Source organism: Rhinatrema bivittatum, chromosome 9, assembly GCF_901001135.1.
Source record: "Rhinatrema bivittatum chromosome 9, aRhiBiv1.1, whole genome shotgun sequence".
Classification (NCBI taxonomy): domain Eukaryota; kingdom Metazoa; phylum Chordata; class Amphibia; order Gymnophiona; family Rhinatrematidae; genus Rhinatrema; species Rhinatrema bivittatum.
In genome coordinates, this window is record NC_042623.1 from 185,101,783 (window position 1) to 185,124,520 (window position 22,738).

General features: G+C 48.4%; 1 protein-coding gene across 3 annotated transcripts in view; it reads left to right on the plus strand.

The window, feature by feature from the left end:
- The first annotated feature begins 792 nt into the window (after positions 1-792).
- The window catches only part of CHRND (cholinergic receptor nicotinic delta subunit), a 106,552-nt gene continuing 84,606 nt past the window's right edge, over positions 793-22,738 (plus strand). Inside the window, exons 1-2 of one of the 3 annotated variants that reach the window (XM_029615668.1) lie at positions 793-1,099; positions 5,252-5,397. In XM_029615668.1, coding sequence (XP_029471528.1) covers positions 1,030-1,099; positions 5,252-5,397 — 216 coding nt within the window. In that variant the 5' untranslated portion in view covers positions 793-1,029. Of the gene's footprint in view, positions 1,100-5,251; positions 5,398-11,675; positions 11,695-22,738 lie in introns of those variants that run through there. The other 2 variants (XM_029615669.1, XM_029615670.1) reach the window with 2 other exon arrangements.

Here is a 22,738-nt window from a genome sequence, read left to right on the forward strand (position 1 = left end):
TACTCTTCTATTAATGGGAATACAGAAAACCTTTCCAGAATTTCTTTGAAAATAATAAGGAAGTATTTTGGACTGGACACAAGTGGTTGGGTTTTTTTGTAAGGAAATTCAGAACGTTTTTGGTGGCACCTGATAAGCCTAAGGACATGTCTTAAAAAAAATGTTTAACAGGGGTAGACGATAATTAATGAAATATTTCCTTATGAGGGAACCGTTTTAGGGTATCCTTAGGAGAGAAAACTTAGAGATCATTGAGTTTTCTTCTTTTTTGTGAAATGGCTTTTTAAAAAAAAATTGTGGACCTAGGAGGCCTAGAATATCTGTGGTTTCTTGTTTGTTTTTTTATGGTGGGGGATTGCCATATAAGGACACTAACAGACTGACCTACCTTTTTTTTTTAGACATGTTACTATATTCATAGGTAAGGTTTGTTACTCTCCCCTTTAGTTGATGTGGTTGGCAATTCGCTTTCTCCCAGACCCTTCTATGCTGCAGAATACTTTTCAGTATCCGGCCTGATAAAAGCCCTTTGAAACCTAACCCACTAATTGAGGTGGAAAACTTTGCTTATGGAAGAGATTCGTGGAACCACCTTAATCGCAATTCTTTTTTTTTTTTTTTTTTTAAATAGCTATAATAATTGCTTCTTGTGGTTTTTGAAAGTAAAAGCAGGGGATTTTGGGCCTAATGAGATGGGACTGGAAGCAATTAGTGCGGGGGCAGTGGCCCAGGCCCTCTCTCCGGGCAGTGATGTGGAAGCGCACTTAAATGAATATTTTTATTTTAAGCTTTCATCTGTCCTTTCATTGCAGCTCAGCAGGTCCAGGAAGCAGCTGGGTAGAGGGGCACGAGGAAATCGCATTTTTCACGAGCCTTCCCTTTCCCCCCCACCGCCAGTGCACACGATCGCGTTACTCTCTTCCATTCCTTGGCCTCGCACCTGCCCCTGTCCGTCTTCGCCCAGCTTGGGTTCCTACTTCATGTTCCCCCGTCCCTCGGAGGAAGGAGAGAAGAAGAAGGTGAAGCGGGATGGGGGATCCCGGCAGCATGGAGGGGGTCCTCGTCGTCCTGGCCCTGCTCGCCGCCTCCTCTCTCTCAGGTAGGAAAAGGGGGGCTTCCAGTTTGGGTCTGCGGACTCTAAAAGTCTCCAGCCATGTTTTCCAGACCGGGAATGGATCAGGCAAGGTAATGTTCTTTTTAACTCCGTTTCCTCCTCAGAACGGGAGAGCCGCCACTTTTATTCATGGGATTCCCCGGGGCAGTTATCTAAACTTTGCTCCGCTCCGTGCAGACGAGCTTGCTCTGGGTTGGGTTTGTTTTTTTCGCGCCAGGGCTGAGAAATGTTCCGGCCCTGCCCGCTCGCCCGTCCTGCAGGGGCTCAGGCTGAGGCGCTTCGCGGCGGATCTCTCCGCTCGGGGCAGGCGGGAAACAAAAAAAAAAATGCACGAGCCTCTCGGCGCTTGAAGGTGTCCGAGGACGTCTTACTTGTTGGAGGTGAAGCTCCGTCCCCTTTTATACGAGGAAATGTGTTCCTTGAAGCTTCCCCGCCCCCCCAAACTGTAAAAGCGGGGCGCGGATTTATCAGAGCTGTGCTGGGGAGCAAGAAGCAGGGTGGATGTCCCCATGCATCAGGCAATATAATTCAGGCTAACTTCTAATTAATACATTATCATCAAAAATAGAAATAAAATACACACCAACAATATATTAAAAAATGTAAAAAAAAAACAAAACCCACGGCCGGGGGGAAATCAGGCGGGAAATGTAGCAAGGACCTGCTCTCCAGGTGATGTATTGTCCTCTTGCACTGAGGACAAGTCTCCTAGGGCTACTGCCCAGGAAGGAAGGGTTAGGCCGGCCATCATAGTTGGTGATTCAATTATTAGAAATGTAGACAGCTGGATGGCTGGTGGGCATGAGGATCGCCTGGTGCGAAGGTGGCAGACCTCACGTGTCACCTAGATAGGATTATAGACAGTGCTGGGGAGGAGCCGGCTGTCATGGTACATGTGGGCACCAACGACATAGGAAAATGTGGGAGGGAGGTTCTGGAAGCCAAATTTAGGCTCTGAGGTAGAAAGCTTAAATCCAGAACCTCCAGGGTAGCATTCTCTGAAATGCTCCCTGTTCCACGCGCAGGTCACCAGAGGCAGGCAGAGCTCCGGAGTCTCAATGCGTGGATGAGACGATGGTGCAAGGAAGAGGGATTCAGCTTTGTAAGGAACTGGGGAAACTTTTGGGGAAAGGGGAGACTTTTCCGAAAGGACGGGCTCCACCTTAACCAGGGTGGAACCAGACTGCTGGCACTAACCTTTAAAAAGGAGATAGAGCAGCTTTTAAACTAGAACAAGGGAGAAAGCCGACAGTCACTCAGCAGCGCATGGTTCGGAGAAATGTATCCTTGATGAATACTAATGAAACAGGAGAGTCAGGGCATCCCAACAGAGAGGTTCCATTAAAAGCAAACATAGTTCATATACCTATATGTAAAAAATCACCTGAGCTAAAGATTTCCAAATTATCCCTAACAACTGAAAAGCAGGTTGTTAATACAAACAAAGAACACACTTTGAAATGTCTGTATGCTAATGCCAGAAGTCTAAGAAGTAAGATGGGAGAGTTAGAGTGTATAGCAGCAAATGATGAGATTGACATAATTGGCATCACAGAGACTTGTGGAAGGAGGATAACCAATGGGACAGTGCTATATCAGGGTACAAATTATATCGCAATGATAGGGAGGATCAACTTGGTGGGGGTGTGGCACTTTATGTCCGGGAGGGTATAGAGTCCAACAGGATAAAGATCATACAAGAGACAAAATGCGCAATAGAATCTATATGGGTAGAAATCCCTTGTGTGGTATAGTGAAATTGAAAGGTGAAAAGGATCAATGGGTGGAGACAGATGAAGAAATGGCAGAAATATTAAACGAATACTTCAGTTCTGTGTTCACTAAGGAGGACCTGGAGAAGGACCGTCCCTAGTTAACAAGATACTGGAGGGGAGTGGAATGGATGAACGTACAGATAGTACGCAGACGACGTACTATCTGTACGATCTGTACGCAGACGACGTACAGATTCTAATCCCTATAACAGAATCCTTCTCAAAAGCTCTCACCTATTGGAACAACTGCCTTTTATCCATTACTAATCTACTCAACAGCTTAAACTTGGTCCTCAATGCCTCAAAGACAGAGCTTCTCCTCATCTCTTCAAATGAAAACAATCTTCCTCCACCTTCACCACACTATGCTCACATCACCCGTACGCACGTTAGAGACCTTGGGGCAATAATAGACAATCGACTAAACCTTAAAAAAATGGTCAACACAACTACCAAAGACAGCTTCTACAGACTACAGGTTTTGAAACGACTTAGACCACTCTTATTTTTCCAAGATTTCAGGACAGTCCTCCAGGCACTACTGTTCACCAAAATAGATTACTGCAGTGCCCTCCTCCTAGGCCTCCCCAAATCTACCACTGCAGATGTTACAAAATGCGGCAGCGAGACTGCTGACCAACACCAGCCGCAGTGAACACATCTCCCCCATCCTCAGAAACCTACATTGGTTACCAGTAAATTTCAGAATCATGTACAAATCTATTACCCTAATACACAAAACCATCCATCAGCAACTACAACTCGACCTGGAAATCCCATTCAAACTCCACTCCTCTAACAGACCAACAAGAGATAATCACAAAGGCACTCTGAAATTTCCCCCTACTAAAGCCACACGCCTCTCTAAGACCAAAGACAGAGCTTTTTCAATAGCAGGCCCTTCTATCTGGAATAACATCCCAGCAAATCTCAGATTGGAACCCTGCCTCTTAACCTTTAGAAAAAGACTAAAGACGTGGCTCTTTCACCAAGCCTTCCCAGATCCACCAGATATTCACTAGTTTGAGCTCCACTTCTTATAAGGTCTTTGACACACTTCCTCCTGAACAATGGACATTGGCTTTCCAGGTTAAAGAATAAGCTCTAACTCGTTAAACTATTCGTATCGTTATATTTACTCTACCTGCCTTTATCTTCCTTCCAGCTTGTTTTAAGCTTCCAAGTTCTTCCATTCCTTGTTGATTGTAACTTTGACTTATTCCTTTTTCCTTTTGTTTATCTATTGTTACCAGAATTGTCACCTCAGTTTACCCTTGTTAAAATGTAAACCGATCTGATATGGTTATCTACTATGAGGGTCGGTATAAAAAACTTAAATAAATAAATAAATAAATGAAACTCCATTTACAGAAGAGAATGTATGGGAAGAGCTGGGGAAACTGAAAGTGGAGAAAGCCCATGGGGCCTGATGAGGTTCATCCCAGGATACTGAGGGAGCTCAGAGATGAGCTGGCGGGTCCACTGTGTGACCTGTTCAATAGATCCCTAGAAATGGGAGTGGTGCCAAGTGATTGGAGAAGAGCGACGGTGGTCCCGCTTCACAAGAGTGGGAGCAGAGAAGAGGCTGGAAACTACAGGCTGGTTACCCTCACCTCTGTGGTGGGAAAAGTAATGGAGACTCTGCTGAAAGAGAGAATAGTGAACTATCTACAGTTGGAAGAACTGCTGGACCAGAGGCAGCATGGATTCACCAGGGGAAGGTCCTGTCAGACAAATCTGATTGACTTTTTTGACTGGGTAACCAAGGAATTGGATCAAGGAAGAGCACTCGATGTCATCTACTTGGATTTCAGCAAAGCTTTTGATACGGTCCCGCACAGGAGACTGGTGAATAAAATGAGAAGCTTAGGAGTGAGGGCCAAGGTGGTGGCCTGGATTGCAAACTGGTTGACGGACAGAAGACAATGTGTGATGGTAAATGGGACTCTCTCTAAGAGAGAGCGGTGTTAAGCGGTCTTTAGCTAACTGCGTCTGTAGTTAAAACAAAGGAGAGCAAAGAGCCCCCCCCCCCCCCATGTTTCTTCTCCTGTTTAAATTGTAAATCCCGAGGAACTGTTTAGATGGCCTTGGAAAGCCGGACTCGGTGGGGCTGCTGGGAAGCTCATTTGTTTGTGATCCTGAGGTCTTGGATCCCGTTTCACGGCACCTGGGGGGCGGGGGGAGGGCGGCTGAGGCTTTGCTTCTCTGAGGTGCACGACGGGCTTGTGCAGAAATCCTGGCAAAGCTGGGGCTGGGCGTGAGGCAGAAGGATTTGTCACTGGGATGCAGCAGCTCCTTAGTGGGGCGCAGAAAAGGAAGATTTGGGGGATCCTCACTCTGATGCACTTCCTTTCACCTGCAGGTGTCTTTTGTTTTAATGAGGAGCAGCGTCTCATCAACCACCTGTTCATTGAGCGAGGTTACAACAAAGATATCCGACCTGTGAAAGACAAGGGAGAAACTGTGGATGTGTTCCTGGCTTTGACACTCTCCAACCTCATCTCTCTAGTAAGCCTCTCTCTATCATCTGCTGTGCTCACTTCCTTCCTGTTATAATACTGCAGAACCTGGGGTTTTAAAATCACTTCCCTACCACTAAGGATCCTCTGTGCTTATCCCAGGCTTTACCCCTCATTCCCTCACAGCTAAGGATCCTCTGTGCTTATCCCAGGCTTTTCCCGTCGATAGCAGGGCTGAATTAGCCATGCTGTCATGGGATCTGTCCATCAGGTCCGGGAGGCGGAGCTTGATAAAGCAGAGGTTGATTTTTGTATCCTCTGCGCCTGCGTGTGTGTGTTCCCGCGCAGGCAGATCTACTCTCCCCAGTCTGTTTTTTCCGTGCGCGGGATCGCACGCGGAGCCAAGACTTTCCTCATGTCGAAAAGCGGGGTTCAAACGCTGCCGCTGCAATAAGGTAATGTCGGTCACAGGCGGTCATGACCGGTGTTACCGGTGCCTTGGCAGCGCACACGATGTATCGAACTGTGAATTGTGTGCGAAGATGTCCCCCAGGGCGAAAAGGCAGAGGGCCTACAGGCTCCGAGAGCTTCTCAGCACCCCTGAAGCTTCAGAGGCCCATTCTTCTCCGGGACCGGTAAAGAAGTTAAAATATGCGGCACCGAAGGCTCTGTCGGACAGCCAGGTAACAGGGGAGCAGGGCCCTGCAACCCTTCATAGCCGAAAATTAGCTACTCAATCGACGTCCAGTCGAGAGTCAAAACGAGGCAGATCGCCTCATAGACGTACTGAGAGTTCGCGCCACATGACGCCGAGACTAGGCCCCACATCACCGCGCCCTACAGGGGAAGCGGCGCAAGAAGAAGAACAGCGCCACAAAGCTCCGAAACCCAAGGATACAGCGCCGGCCTTGCAAGGCTCTAAGGCGCCGGGAAAACCGGAGCGTAAATTGGCGCCGAAAGATAAGACCCCAAAAGACGCGGCTTCTAAGAGCCAGACGAAGCTAAGCGGCCGCACGGCGCCGAAGACCCTTACAGCGCCAAGCAGCAGTATGGCGCCGGAAGGCCGCAGAGAGCCGAAATCCCGCAAGGCACCGGACGAGCATATAGCACAGGAAGGCCATACGGCGCCGAGCAACCTTGTGGCGCAGAAAAGCCACAAGTCACCGGAAAGCCGCACGGCACCGAAAATCCACACGGTGTCAAAAAGCCACACGGCGTCTGGAAGCCACGCGGCGCAAGCAGAACGGGAGACACCAAGTTCTTCCAAGGAGGCATTGTTCGTTTCACCATTGGAACAACCAAAGGAGCACACAGGGTTGTTTGTGACTATACCTACCAACAGAGATCCAAAATTGTTCTCATTATCTGTACCAAAAAAATGGAGTCATAAACGCAGAAGGTCGGACACCCACAGCTCCACTTCACGTAGTTCTCACCACGGGAGATCAAGTTCCTCTTCGCACAGCTCCCGGAAAGCTCATACCCCATCACATGACTCAGCTTCTTGTCATGGGAAGAAGAGGAAACGGGATCCATATCGGGACCATAAAACAAAGCATCGAGGACATAGAGACATTAGTCCTTCGATGTCTAGGTCCTCACGATTGTCCCAGCACAGGGACCACAACTCCCCAATATATGTCACATCATCGCACGTTTCTCCGGGTTTGGTGTCGGAGCCAGATCGCCCACATCATACTCCTAGTCCTCAGAAAGATCAACAAGGACAGAAAACAGCGAAGGTAATGCCGCAGGCTACAAAGGATGCCTTCTGGCAACTATCACAATCTTTATCAGGTTTTTACGAAGCCATTCAATCGTCCTTTATCATAGAAAAGGATAAAAGGGTCTCCACACAAGATCAGGAATCTTCGGACCCTGTAGAGGACATTAGTGAAACACAATCTCCCCTTGCAGAACGAGCTATCTCGCTTTCACCAGCCGTTTCCATATCACAGGAACCTGACAACTCCTTCTCTGATTCACCTGATTCATCAACTGGGTTTCCCTCAGACCCTCCAGAGGGTCAACAGGAACCTTACTCACCTCCTGAAGATCTTTCCTATCCGAAGTTTTTAGAAAAGATAGGGAACATCCTGCAGCTGCAAATTCAAAAAGAACCAGACCCCAGAGCTGAAATGTTGGGGCTTCTAAGAATTTTCGATGTTCCGGGGGAGCCGACCACGCTCCCACCTCACGACCTCCTACATCGTCTGCTATTGAAGGCGTGGGAAACTCCTCAAACCATACAACCGGTATCCAGAAAATCGGATATTAAATTTCGGATCAAAAAAGAAACTCCATATGCACTTCCGCAACTACCACATGAATCGGTAGTTGTCGAGTCTGCCATGCAGCGTTTTAAAAAGCCAAAAATACACACAACCTACCCACCAAATAAGGACCATAGGTATCTGGATGAGGTGGGAAGAAAGATATACCAAAACTCGATGCTGACAACACGCATTATGCACCACCAATTTTACATGGTGCAATATTTGTATGACTGCATCCAGGCAACTAAAGGGTTCCTTTCCACCGTGGGTGGACAGACACCTCAAACCCTGCACGATATGGAAGAATGTTCCAGACACCTGCTCCGCTCAATCTATGAAGGCATGGAGACCTCCTCAAGAGCTTCGGCAACAGCCATAGCAGCTCGCAGAACAGCATGGCTTCGTTCGAGCTCCATCAGGGAAGATGTGCATGGGAAACTGGCCAACCTCCCCTGTACAGGTGATAACCTGTTTGGAGCGAAGTTACAGGAAACGGTCGGTAAACTCAAAGATGAAGCGTTAGCAGTTCAATCCCTTCACTCTCAGTCAACTTACCATCCCATAAAACGTTTTTATCCATACCAACGCAGATCCACCTATGGAAGAAGACCCTTCCGTCAATATCAAGGATACCGCTCTCAAACCTACCTCTGACCCTATCAGAGGCAAAAGCAACAACAATCTAATCTACCCCGCAGAGGCAGGCCACGCGCGCAACGTCAACAAGCGCAACAGCAATCAGCTGCTCCGAAAACCACTCAGTCTTTTTGAGCCTACAGCCACCATCACTACACCCATCACCGCCAGGAAGAATCCAGTCTCGTGTTGCGGTTTGGAGCCAAATAACATCAGATCAGTGGGTACTGGACATTGTAAAGTTGGGTTATCGTCTTCAATTTCAGTCCAAACCGCATCTCCCACACGTCATAGCGGGCAGACCATTCCGGGATCATCCACAACTCCAAAAGGAGATATCACACCTATGCCAACAGAAGGCAATAGTGCGATTAACCTCAAATTACTACAGTCGCGGATTTTATTCCCCATATTTCCTAATTCCCAAGAAATCGGAAGGCCTACGACCCATTCTAGATCTCCGGGAACTCAACAAATGTCTGATAAAAGAAAAATTCAAGATGGTATCCCTGAAATCAATCCTACCCTTACTGCAACCCAACGATTGGATGTGTTCCATCGACCTGAAGGATGCATATACTCACATTCCAATCCATCCTTCTTCTTGGCAGTACCTTTGCTTCACTTACAAGCAGCAGCACTACCAATACAGAGTACTCCCCTTCGGGTTATCAGCGGCACCCAGGGTGTTTACCAAGTGCATGGTAGTGGTGGTGGCTCATCTCCGACAACAAGGGATGACGATTTTCCCTTATCTAGATGACTGGCTAGTAGTAGCGCCATCACAGGACCGCCTCCTCTGTCAGCTCAGTCAAATCCTTCATTGCTTGCATCAACTAGGACTAGTGGTCAATTTCAAGAAATCTCACCTGACACCGACACAGCAACTACACTTCATAGAAGCGTACCTGGACACCACCCAATCCAGGGCATATCCGCCACAGGAACGCCAAGCACAAATGCAGAAGCTTCTGCACGATCTCCTACCGAGGCCAGCATCGTCGGCCAGACAAATCCTAGTCGTTCTCGGCCATATGGCAGCGGCCAATTTTCTAGTGCCGAACACCAAGTTACACATGAGACGGCTACAGTGGGGACTCAAACAACAATGGAGTCAACACTCCCAACCACTCACACAATCGGTTGCCCTTACTACAGAAATGAAGAGGGACATCACCTGGTGGCTCCTCCAGTCCACACTAGTGAAGGGAGCTCTATTCAGACAGCCAATGCACGACTCTGTTCTAACAACAGACGCCTCACGAAAAGGCTGGGGGGCACATCTGGAGATCCACGAGACACAAGGGCTTTGGTCATTAACAGAACAAGCGATGCAAATCAATTTACTGGAGCTTCGAGCGATTCGCAACGCTCTCCAGACTTTTCAGCACTTTCTGAAAGGACGAAGAGTCATGGTCTACACAGACAATCAAGTTGCAATGTTCTATATCAACAAACAGGGAGGCTCGGGCTCCTGGACCCTATGCAAGGAGGCGTTACTCATCTTCCAATTTGCGCACCAGCACTGCATACATCTCCAGGCCACATACTTGCCAGGTATAGCAAACACGAGAGCCGACAGATTGAGCAGAATCTTCCACCCACACGAATGGTCCCTCACCCGAGAGGTGGTGCTCAGCATTTTTGCCAAATGGGGCATGCCAGAGTTAGACTTATTTGCGACGGAACTCAATGCACAGCTTCCAAAATTCTGTTCAATTCGCCCAAGCCAGTTTCGGCTGGTACAGGATGCCCTCCTCATTCCGTGGACGTCGGGTCTGCTATACGCGTTTCCGCCCATTCCCTTGATCACCAGAACAATTCAAAAATGCATAATGGACGAGGCTCAGATGATCCTCATTGCTCCAGCCTGGCCGAGACAACCCTGGTACAGTTACCTCCTGCACCTCTCCAGCGACACGCCGATGCGACTTCCGCATCGCCCAGATCTGCTATTGCAGGACCAGGGAACGTTGTTACATCCACTGCATTCATCCCTACACTTAACGGCGTGGAGATTGACAGGTGGGTGCTAACTGAACAAAACGTCTCTATTAAGGCTCAAAGTATCCTATTGGAATCTAGGAAACCCTCTACCCGACGCAATTACCAATATAAATGGAAGAGGTATATCACATGGTGTACAGCCCAGCAAGTATCACCTATGGACTGTTCGCCACAACGGTTGCTGGACTATCTTCATTCCTTATTCGAAACAGGCCTAGCCACGACTTCGATTAGAGTCCACCTCAGTGCCATTGCAGCCTACCACAAGCCATATAAGCAGGGCTCTATAGCAACTCACCCTTTGCTTGCTCGTTTCCTCAAGGGTCTCCTACATATCAGACCCCCCACAGCTAAACCACCGGTTCCGTGGAATATTAATATAGTATTGGAACAACTCATGCTTCCTCCGTTTGAACCAATGGAATCAGCACACATAAAATTCCTTACATGGAAGGTGGTATTCCTCGTAGCAGTCACCTCAGCTAGACGAGTTAGTGAATTGCAAGCACTAGTGCACTATGAACCATATTTACAGTTCTTTCATCAAAAGGTGGTCCTTCGAACTCACCCTTCATTTTTACCGAAGGTCATTTCTCCATTTCACCTTAATCAGAGTATAGAACTCCCAACGTTTTTTCCAAAACCACATACAACGCCGAGGGAAGCTTTGCTTCACACCCTGGACTGTAAGAGGGCTCTAGCTTATTACGGGAATAGGACGACTTCTTCAACACGTCCATCGCAACTATTCATATCCTTCGATCCTAAAGCACCAGGACTATCAGTCTCGAAACGTACCATATCCAGCTGGATAGTCCAATGTTTTCAATTCTGTTACGGGAAAAAGAATGAAGTTCTCTCACGCAAGCCAAAAGCTCACCAAGTTCGGGCACTAGCGACATCATGGGCTCATCTCAGAAACATACAGCCCATAGACATTTGTAAGGCAGCTACTTGGACTTCCTTACACACGTTTACTACACATTATTGCCTAGATCAACAAACGTCAGCAGATGCAAGTTTAGGTCGCACAGTCCTACAATCTGCAACAGAGCATAATCAGTGATTGCCACTTCTATCATAATGTTTGGGAGCTTGTGACTCCCATGACAGCATGGCTAATTCAGCCCTGCTATCGACGGGAAAAAACAAGTTTGCTTACCGTAAACATTGTTTCCGTAGATAGCAGGATGAATTAGCCATGCTGACCCGCCCTCCGCCCTGGCAATCACAGTACATCAAACACTTAGACTGCTTAATCACAGACTGAGGAGAGTAGATCTGCCTGCGTGGGAACACACACACGCAGGCGCAGAGGATACAAAAATCAACCTCTGCTTTATCAAGCTCCGCCTCCCGGACCTGATGGACAGATCCCATGACAGCATGGCTAATTCATCCTGCTATCTACGGAAACAACGTTTACGGTAAGCAAACTTGTTTTTACCTCTCACTCCTCCACAGCTAAGGATCCTCTGTGCTTATCCCAGGCTTTACCCCTCACTCCCCACAGCTAAGGATCCTCTGTACTTATCCCAGACTTTACCCCTCACTCCCCCACAGCTAAGGATCCTCTGTGCTTATCCCAGGCTTTACCTCTCACTCCCCCACAGCTAAGGATCCTCTGTGCTTATCCCAGGCTTTACCCCTCACTCCCCCACAGCTAAGGATCCTCTGTGCTTATCCCAGGCTTTACCCCTCACTCCCTCACAGCTAAGGATCCTCTGTGCTTATCCCAGGTTTTACCCCTCACTTCCCCACAGCTAAGGATCCTCTGTGCTTATCCCAGGTTTTACCCCTCACTTCCCCACAGCTAAGGATCCTCTGTGCTTATTCTAGGCTTTACCCCTCACTCCCCCACAGCTAAGGATCCTCTGTGCTTATCCCAGGCTTTACCCCTCACTCCCCCACAGCTAAGGGTCCTCTGTGCTTATCCCAGGCTTTACCCCTCAGCTAAGAATCCACTGTTCAGAGTCTGGTTTCTCAGGCTTTCCATTTCATTTTTGTTTGCATGTTTCTGTTTCTAATTTGCAACCCCTTATTCTGTATTAGGTAAGTGTCAATCTGTGTTCTGCATAGATTTATTTTATTTATTTATTTAGCATTTTTTATATACCGAGGTAGAGCAGAGTAGCCTTCACTCCGGTTTACAATTATAACAACCTGTTACATAAAACTATTGAAGACATTTAAGAAAAAAACAACATTTAACAATCTGAGAACTGTCATGTCAAACATATGGACAAGGCAAGCTATCCCAAAGGATAGGCACATTGAATATAAACCAGATAAGGTGTACCAAAGGAAAGGTACATTGAATAGACTGAGATCAAGTATAATGATAAAATAGTCTTAGATATCTGTAGGAAACAGGATGATTAGACAGAGGGGGGGAATAAATGACAAAATATGGGAAGCTGTGGGATTAAGTTTTGAGATTGTTGTGCAGGCTGTCAGTATGAGATTGCAGAGTAGCCAGGCTTTTAGTTCTTTCTTAAAAGATTTTGGGTTTTCTTGAGAGGCGAGGAACTGAGGTAAGGAGTTCCACAGTTTTGGGCCGATGATAGGAAAGGCTCTGTTTCTGGTGGAAGAGAGTTTAGCATAAGGGAGTGATGGAATCACTAGCTGTAGTTTACTAGTTGATCTTGTGCGTGGAGAGTACTGGATATGAATGATGTCATCAAGTGCGGTGTAGTCTGCTTTGTATATTGCTTTCTGTAAAGTTGAGAGGATCTTAAATTCGATTCTTTGTTCAATTGTGAGCCATTGTAATTGCTTGAGTACGGGTGTGATATGATCAAATTTTCTTTTACCCGTCAGAACTCTGGCAGCAGCATTCTGAAGAAGTTGTAAGGGTCTTAGGGATGATTTAGGTAAGCCAATTAGTAGAGAATTGCAATAGTCCAGACCAGAGAAGATTAGGGTTTGAAGGACGGTTTTGAAATCATGGGGGTGAAGCAGAGGTTTTAGGTGTTTGATTACATGTAATTTATGAAATCCTTCTTTTATTTTTGAAGAGATGTGTATTTTATAGTTTAGATCGCTATCAATCCAGAAGCCCAAGTCTTTAACGTTGTCTTTGAGTTGGATGGTGGTGTTGTCGAATTGGAAAGGTGGGATAATTTTTGGTCTGGCATTATTTCTGGCGATTAGAATGCATTCGGTTTTGTTCATGTTTAAGCATAATTTGAGCTGAAGTAACATGTTTCTGATTGATGATCGAGGTGCAATATTTCTGTTAGCACCTAGGGACTTGTAGAAGTACGGCTCATTCTGTTACCCCAGTATGTGGTGTATTAGTATTCTAGGGCCTGCTATAATATTTGTATTGCTGCCTTTTCATAGATAAGCTTGCTGCTGTTTGAGTCCTGAGATTTAGTGCTAGTATGGGACAGCAAGATTTAGGTGTTTTGTTTTATTTTATGTTTTGTTTGTTATTTCACAAAGTATTTGGCAGTGGAGAGTGTTTGGTTTGCTGTTACTGAGGTGTGTGTGTGTGTGTGTGTGTGTGTGTAAGAATGAGCATGTATGTGTGTGAGAGTATGAGAGTGAACATACGAGTGTATTAGTGTATGTGTTATCTGAGAAAATTTGTGTGCATGCTGCTACCAGTGCGCGTGTGCCCACCTTCTCCCCCTGCTAATCCTCAGCTGTCTCAGGGTGCCTAGAAATCAAAGGTTCCCAGGTATGTTTGGGGGGAGAGAGAGAGTTCACACCCAGCCCTGATATTCCAACCTCCTGCCCTTTCCCCCACTCCACACTTCCACTTTCTTTTTCTCTACAAAATAGAGATGTGCTTCGGGTTTTCATATCGTGCCGGGCTTCGTTTCGGGCCCCCCCCCCCCCCGTGGGAATTTCGTTTTTCCCACGGTTCGGGGGACCAGATTTTCGGGTAAGCGCGCGCTAACGGGGAGATAGCGCACGCTAGCCCGAAAATTAATTTTTTCCAAAATTTCGGAAAAAATTATAATCGTTTTTCACCTTGAACTGTGATTGTTGCCAGCGTAGTCTGCCCCGTCCGGGTCCTGGGCGGCGCCATTTTGAAGTCGGCTGCGGGCCCAGTTTGTCGAGGTGCCGGGGCTGAGATGGGCACTTCCATTCCCGCTTGTTTTGAAGCTTTCAACTGCATCCGACAAGGTCTTGATACGATAGGCGATACCTTTGCGTTGGAAGATAAGTGCGAATGGAAACGCCCAGTGGTACCGGATGTCATCATTGCGAAGGGCTGCGGTCACCTCTTTCAGTTAGTATCTTTTTTTTGTAAGGTTGTCGGCGCAATATCGTTATAAATTGAGATATTCAAGTTTTGCCATTTCACATGCTGGTGTGCTCTCGCCGCTTTTAATACTTCCTCTTTAATGCGAAAATGGTGAAATTTGATTATAATATCCCGGGGTTGACTGTCCCAGGGCCCTATGTGCTCGCTCCAGATCAATCTCGGGAAGATTATTTTCTCCTGTTGGAAGTGAGTTGCTTGTGGATAATATATGCTGACAGAGAGCCTTAGCGGTTGCCAGACAATCAAAAAATTGTTTGGACTCCGGAATCCCTCTGAGGCGGAGGTTCGCCCTCCGCGACCTATTTTCCAAGCCCTCCACCTTTTCAGATAAAAGTTCCATATCAAAGGATAACCGGCTATTTTGAGTGGTGAGCGACTCTGTTAGGGCACTTTGACCGTCCATGCGCGCATCCAGGTATCTACCCGATGGCCTAATGCATCCAAGTCTTCCCTTATATTTGAAATGGATGCAACGATGTCTGCCTTGTGAGCTTTGAGGTCGGCTCGCAACTCTATAAACCAGTTTCGCATCTCCGAATGTGTCGGAAAATCAGAGTGTGGAATTAGGAGCACTAACTCCGCGTGAATCGCCGACTCACAGCTGGGGTCGCTAACAAAGCCCTCGTGGTCTGAGGCCTTCTCGGCCTGCTCGTCGGCGTCGGGTAAAAGTTCCCCCGCTACTTTACTGAATGCAAACTGTTTTAAATCCGTTGGTTTTTTTCCGGGCTGCCATCCTGTACTGATCCCACAACCTTTTCTTCATTTTTTGCACCTCAGGGGCTATATCTGCTGCTAATAGTGTCGTTTTTATCCAGGGGTAAGGAGGAGCAGTCAAATCAGGCGGCCATCTTGTTGCGCTGCTCGCTAGCGCCCCCCTAGAGATCCTTTTTGAGGATTTCGGAGGATGGGGTGTCACTGCGTATGGTCCCTTCCTTTTTTCCTAAAGTGGTTTCATCCTTTCATCTCAACCAGACGGTTGAGCTTCCAGCTTTTCCGAATTTGTCTCCAACTGATCCAATGTAAAAAAAAGTTGCATCTCTTGAATGTGAGACAAGTGCTCTTGTGGTTTCTCAAGGTGAAAAATACTTTTTGGAGGTTGGATGATCTGTTTGTCTTTTTTAGTGGAGCAAAGAAAAGAACTAAAGCTTCCAAGGGCATGATCGCGAGATGGCTGATGGAGGCCATAAGTTCAGCGTACATATGTAAGGGTCATCTAGCTCTGGAAGGGTTGTGAGCGCATTCTACTTGGGCACTGGCACCTTCCTGGGCGGAGTATCAATTGTTTTCTCCGCAAGAGATTTGTTGGGCTGTGACATGGTCTTCTCGTCACACTTTCACCAAACATTACCGCTTGGATGTGCGGGCGCCAGACAAGGCGTCTTTTGGGAAAAGTGTGTTGTACGTGGGTCTTTCGGGTTCCTGCCCATTATAAGGGGAGCTTGGGTACACATCCCACTTGTCTGGACTGATCTGGGATATGAACAGGAAAGGAAATTGGTTCTTACCTGAATTTTCATTCCTGTAGTACCACAGATCAGTCCAGAGATCCATCCCCTTCTTTTGAAAGACTTCCTTGCTTCTGGATGTTGTTAAGACAGTATGTAGACATATGCAGAGTTACTGACAGTGTACATAGGTTAATATGTTCTTTTGGTTTTTATGCAAAGAATCCCGGTTATATGGGGCTCCAACTCTATTCTCTGCTTGCCCTTAATTTGCTTAGGGTTTGATAATTTGAACATCTTGGCTTGGGTACAGGTTAATACTGAGGGACTGCAGGTGGCACTCTCTGATATGTAGCAGTACCTGAAAGTTTTGTTCTCTGCCTCCATCTGCTGGTAGGGATGCAAAACCCACTTGTCTGGAATTATCTGTGGTACTACAGAAACGAAAATGATCAGGTAAGAACAAATTTTCCTTTTCATGCAAATGAAACTCCATTTTTCCCATCGATAAGCAGGCTGAATTAGCTATGCTGTCTGGGACATCCCTCTGGGAGGCTTGAGGTGGAAAACTCTCTCCAAAGATACAGAGCTTTGCTCTGTGCGCCAGTTCCTGTGTGATTGCATGACTTGCCCAGTTCTGTTTTTTCTCAAGCAGCTCAGGAAAACGGATCTCTCGCGTCTTTATCTCTAATTTCTTTTCTCTCTTTCACTGATGGACATAACTCTTGCTACCTGTTCCTGGGGCTGGACCATGATAAGGCATCCTGCTGCGATTGCGGTGATGAGAAAATAGCCAGACTGAGGGACAAAGGATCACTGGGCTCATATGCTCCGGCACACCGCTCCACTCGGTCTTCACCGACGCCAAGACAAAAGAAGGCAGCCACAGCGAAATGAGCGGCATCATTGGAACTGACCTCATCAGGTCAGGGCCAGGTGGGAAAGCCCCCCAGAGAGCCCGAAGGTAGGGGTTCGGGGGAGAGAATCACAAAAGGCCCAAAGGTGCCAACGAAACAACTGCCAAAAGCCATAGTGCAGGAGTTGGTGGCTCCAAAAAAGCCGAAGCACGACACAGTTCGACGCATGGCGCACGACACAGAACGGCGCACGATGCGTATCGACACTCAGTGTACAATGCGCAGAAGTGTACAAAGGAAAATTAGGGCTTACCTGATAATTTTCGTTCCTGTAGTACCAAGGATCAGTCCAGACTGCTGGGTTATGCCTCCCGTCCAGCAGATGGAGTCAGAGAGAAACTGAAAAGGCACCACTGATATACCCTCGTGCGCCCCCTGCGATCCTTCAGTATAATCCATAACAAAGCAGTATGAAATAAGAAACAATGGCAAACTCTGTGACTAGATCAAGATAAGTATGAACATTATGAACATGTGGAAAAACGAGGAAACCAGGCGGAAAAAGGCCATGACATATAAGAAAAACAGAACAAGTCCTTCAACGAGAAATCTGAAAACCAATATAGCTGCGGGACTCTTTAATGACATGGGCGGGCGTCTGGACTGATCCTTGGTACTACAGGAACGAAAATTATCAGGTAAGCCCTAATTTTCCTTTCCCTGTACGTACCAGGATCAGTCCAGACTGCTGGGAAGTACCCAAGCTGCCCTAAATGGGGTGGGACACTGACAGTCCCGAGCGAAGCACACCGCTGCCAAACGAGTCTACCGTCGGAGCGCGCACGTCCAATCGGTAATGTCTAGCAAAAGTGTGTAACGATTTCCAAGTAGCCGCTCGGCAAATTTCCTGAGATGAGATAAAACCATTCTCCGCCCAAGACGTCGCTTGGGACCGCAGAGAATGGGCCTTAAGACCTTCTGGAACGGCACGACCTTGAGAAATGTAAGCGGAAACAATTGCCTCCTTCAACCAGCGGGCTATCGTAGCCTTAGAAGCTTTATTCCCCTTCTTTGGACCATTCCACAAGACAAAAAGATGATCAGACAACCGAAAAGGGTTGGTAATGTCCAAATACCTCAAGAGTGTCCTTCTAACATCCAACCTTCGAAGTTCCGGTTGCCTAGACGCATCACCGTCGTCCGCCGCAAAGGCCGGTAGGTCCACTGTCTGGTTGACGTGAAAAGCTGAAACTACCTTAGGCAAAAAGGAAGGAACAGTACGTAGTGAAACCCCTGAATTAGAAATATGGAGAAACGGTTCTCTGCAAGACAACGCCTGAAGTTCTGAAATTCTTCTAGCCAAACAAATAGCGACGAGAAAAACCGTTTTGAGAGTGAGATCCTTGAGAGTAGCCCTTCACAATGGCTCAAACGGAGAAGTACAAAGACCCCGGAGAGCCAAATTTAAACTCCAAGAAGGACAGATAGGTCGCACCGGAGGTCGTAAATGTTTGACTCCCTTTAAAAATCGCGCTACGTCCGGGTGCATGGCAATGGAAAATCCGTCAAGTTTACCACGGTAACAGCCTAAGGCTGCCACCTGCACACGAAGAGAATTATAGGATAAACCTTTCTTAAGACCCTCTTGCAAAAAGGCCAGAATATGAGACACCGTAGCCTGCCGCGACGGCACTTTTAAACCCTGGCACCAAGAGTCAAAAACTTTCCATACCCTGACATAGGCAACCGAAGTAGAGGGCTTACGAGCCTGAAGAAGAGTAGTAATGACCGACTCCGAATATCCCTTCTTTCTCAATTGCCGCCTCTCATAAGCCAAGCCGCTAGACAAAAGCGATCGGTCTGGTCGAAAAATACTGGACCCTGCCGTAGAAGTCGAGGCAGATGACCCAGACGCAAGGGGCCGTCCACCGCCAGGTTGATCAGGTCGGCGAACCACGGTCTCCTTGGCCACTCCGGAGCCACTAGAATGACGGGACCTGTGTGGGATTCGATCTGTACGTGTTTCCACCAATGGCCATGGTGGAAACACATACAGAAGGACCTGCACGGGCCAGGGAAGAACGAGTGCATCTACTCCTTCCGACCCGTGTTCCCTTCTGCGGCTGAAGAAGCGAGCTGCCTTGGCATTCGAACGAGTTGCCATGAGGTCCAAACGGGGAGTTCCCCACCGTTGACTGATAAGTCTGAGTGCCTCGGGAGATAGTTCCCACTCTCCCGGATCTAGCCGCTGCCGGCTGAGATAGTCCGCTTGAATGTTGTCGACTCCGGCGATGTGCGACGCTGCAATACGAGACAGGTGCTTCTCTGCCCAATCCATCAATCGGCTGGCTTCGGTTGCTACTGGTAGACTCCTTGTTCCGCCTTGCCGATTTATATATGCCACCGTGGTTGCATTGTCGGACAACACTCGAACTGCTCTGTCCTGAATCAAGGGGAGAAAGTGCTGTAACGCTAGGCGAACCGCCCTGGTTTCCAAACGATTGATAGACCACTTGGTCTGCGGAAGCGTCCAACGTCCCTGAGCGGACTGAGACTGACAGACTGCCCCCCACCCCCGTCAGACTGGCATCGGTCGTGACGATGACCTATTGAGGGGGCTCCAAATCGACCCCTTGTAGCAAGTGGACCGGATCCAACCACCATTGTAGACTGGTCCTGGCTGGGTGTAGGAGCGGCAAAGGTATCTGAAATTCTTCCGATTTGGGATCCCAACGCGACAGAAGCGCCCTCTGTAGCGGCCACATATGCGCAAAAGACCAAGGAACCAAATCCAGGGTGGACGCCATATACCCAAGAACCTGTAAATAATCCCATACCACTGGCAAGGGAAGGGCTAGAAGACGGCGAACGTGCGCCATCAGGCGCTCCATCCTTGCCTGTGGCAGGAAAACCTTGCCCAAATTTGTGTCGAACGAGGCGCCCAGAAATTCTAAGCTCTGGGAGGGAAGCAGTTGGTTCTTGGGGTAATTGACTACCCAACCCAGAGAGTTGAGTCGGTAAAGTACTGTGTGAATTGCGTCTTCGCAGAGACGTCGCGATTTTGCCCGAATGAGCCAGTCGTCCAAGTACGGGTGTACCAATACCCCGTCTCTCCGGAGACTCGCGGCCACCACCACCATTACTTTGGTGAACACTCTCGGAGCTGTCGCAAGCCCGAACGGAAGAGCACAGAACTGGAAATGAGATCCCAGGACCATAAAGCGTAGAAACCTTTGATGGAACTCTTGTATTCCTATATGCAGGTAAGCCTCTGTGAGATCTAAGGAAGCCAAATATTTGCCTTTGTGGACCGCAGCGATGACTGAGCGTAGGGTCTCCATCCGAAACCGCGGTATGCGCAATGCCCTGTTGACCTGCTTGAGATCCAGGATTGGCCGGAACGTGCCCTTCTTGAGAATGATGAAATAAATGGAATAACGACCTGTCCATTGCTCGGCAGCCGGTACTGGCACTATAGCGCCTGCAACCGTTCCAGGGTCTGTGCAATCAGCTGTTGCTTTGCTGGAGAGCCGCTGGGAGAGATGAGGAACAAATCGCGCAGGGGCCGTGCAAAATCTAAAGCGTATCCGTGAGTTATAATGTCGAGGACCCACTGGTCGGTGGTGATTGTGGCCCATTCCTCCCGAAAGTGAGAGAGTCGTCCTCCGACTTCCGGGACGGAGGAATGGACCGGCGTCCCTTCACTGAGCCGCCTTAGAGGTGGCGAAGGTGTGTGACGCTCCTGCGCGTGCTGGTCTTCTACCACGAAAGGAAGGAGTCCATGCTTGGGAGCGCATAGATGGTTGTCTTGTAGCATAAGAGGAGCCCCTCTCGGAGCGAAATCGGCGCTGCCCGCGAAAACGACCGCGGAAGGTGCCCGAAGAACGAAAAAACCTGGGCTTGTCCTCTGGCAACTTGAATACCTTGTTCTCCCCCAGAGACCGAATAAGTTGCTCTAACTCGTCCCCAAATAATAGTTTGCCCCGAAAAGGAAAGGAACCGAGTTGCGCTTTAGAAGAAGAGTCTGCTGCCCAGTGATGCAGCCATAAGAGCCTCCGTGCCGAGACTGCCGAAGACATAGACCGGGCCGAAGTGCGGAGTAGATCATAGAAAGCATCTGCAGCATAGGCCACCGCGGACTCTATGCGATTTGCTTGCTCTGCTTCCTCCGGAGGCAGCTCTTGAGCCGTCAACATCTGTTGTACCCAACGGAGAGTAGCCCTCTGTACCATGCAGCTGCAAACGGCCGCCCGTACTCCCAAGGCTGAAACCCTCAAAAATTCGCTTAAGTAACATCTCCAATTTCCGATCTTGAAGATCCTTAAGGGCTGTACCCCCTGTTACTGGGATGGTGGTATGTTTAGCCATGGCTGTAACCGCCGAATCCACCTTTGGCACCTTAAGGAGCTCCAAGGAATCAGCAGGGAGTGGGTAAAGCTTATCCATAGCGCAGCTGACTCTGAGTGGCCTCCGGATAATCCCATTCTCGGGACACAATCTGAAAGTTTATTGTGAAAAGGAAAAGCATGTGAGGGTGTGCGGAGACCGGATAACTCAAAATCTCCTGGCTGGGAATCCAATTCAGTCAGGGGTACCGGAATTCGTAGCTCTTGAAGAACATGCGTGATCAAAGGATCTAATTCCTCTTTATGGAATAACCGTAGTATCTGAGGATCATCCCCCTCAACTGGGTCCGCACCCCCCACGTCAGTACCAGAATCCGGAGCGGGCGGGTCCTGTGAAAAGGGATCTGGGGCTACATGCTGTGGAGGTTTAGGAGGAGGAGGGGCCGGATTAGGATCCCCCTGTCCCAGGTCATTGTGACCTGTAGAAATTTTGCCACGTTTATCTGGAGCAGGAGCACCCTGCTCCCATTCAGCTTCGGCCTCCATATAAGCCTTGTGGAGCAAAAGAACAAATTGTGAGGTAAAAGGATGAGGTCTCTTTAAGGAACCTCCCTTGGCTCCCATAGGTGGCAAATCCATAAGCCCTGATAAACCGCGGGGTCTGTAGGGGCTAAGGTCCGGTGGGGACAGAGGTGGGAGGTCATCTCCCTCCTCCGACGAAACTGCATCGCAATCAGGCTCTCCTAAAATGGCCGCCAAATTTTCCAAAATGGCCGCCGCCCCTGGTATCGGCAGCGAGGACTGCCGAGATTTGCCCGATGCTGACCGTGCCCCAAGTCGCGGTGAGGGAGAGCTCCCGGCCGTGGCTGGCCCCCGTGAGGAGCCCTCACCCCCGGAAAGGCACCGGGAGCAAAGGCCCTCGCGGGAGAGCCGGCGGCCCGGCTCCCCACATGCAGCACAAACTGTCCCTCTGGGCATTTTTTTTTTTTTTAAGAAGAAAACGGCGCGAAAAAGGGGCTGGGTGACAAGCCACCCCTTCCGGAGACCACAGTGAGTAAAGCAGGCAGTGGGAAAAATTACCTCGTTTTTTTTTTTTTTTTTTTAACGTTTATAGCGCTGCTACCGGCAGCTATGTAAATACCTCACAAGTCAATTTTATGGTGGAGCCTGCAGAGGGTGTAGTTACCCGTCTGACTATCTTCTCCGAGGAATTAAACTTCTCAGGAGGCGGAGAGGGAGAGTGACCGGCCCACCGATTAATCCTCCCCTCCTCTCACTGGGCAGGGCAGAAAGAAACCCCCGGGAAAAGGCTCTAGGGCAGTGCCCTGCCTTGCCTGCTACGGCTCCTATTACTTAAAGTAGTTCTGAAAATTTACATTGATCCAGTCACAGGATTTCTCAGATAGTCTAAGTCAAACCTGAGAGGGAAACCCCTCCCAATTTACAGGAGATCAGGACCGCAGGTTATGCTCTCTCATCTGCTGGAGTCAGAGATATACTGAAGGATCGCAGGGGGCGCACGAGGGTATATCAGTGGTGCCTTT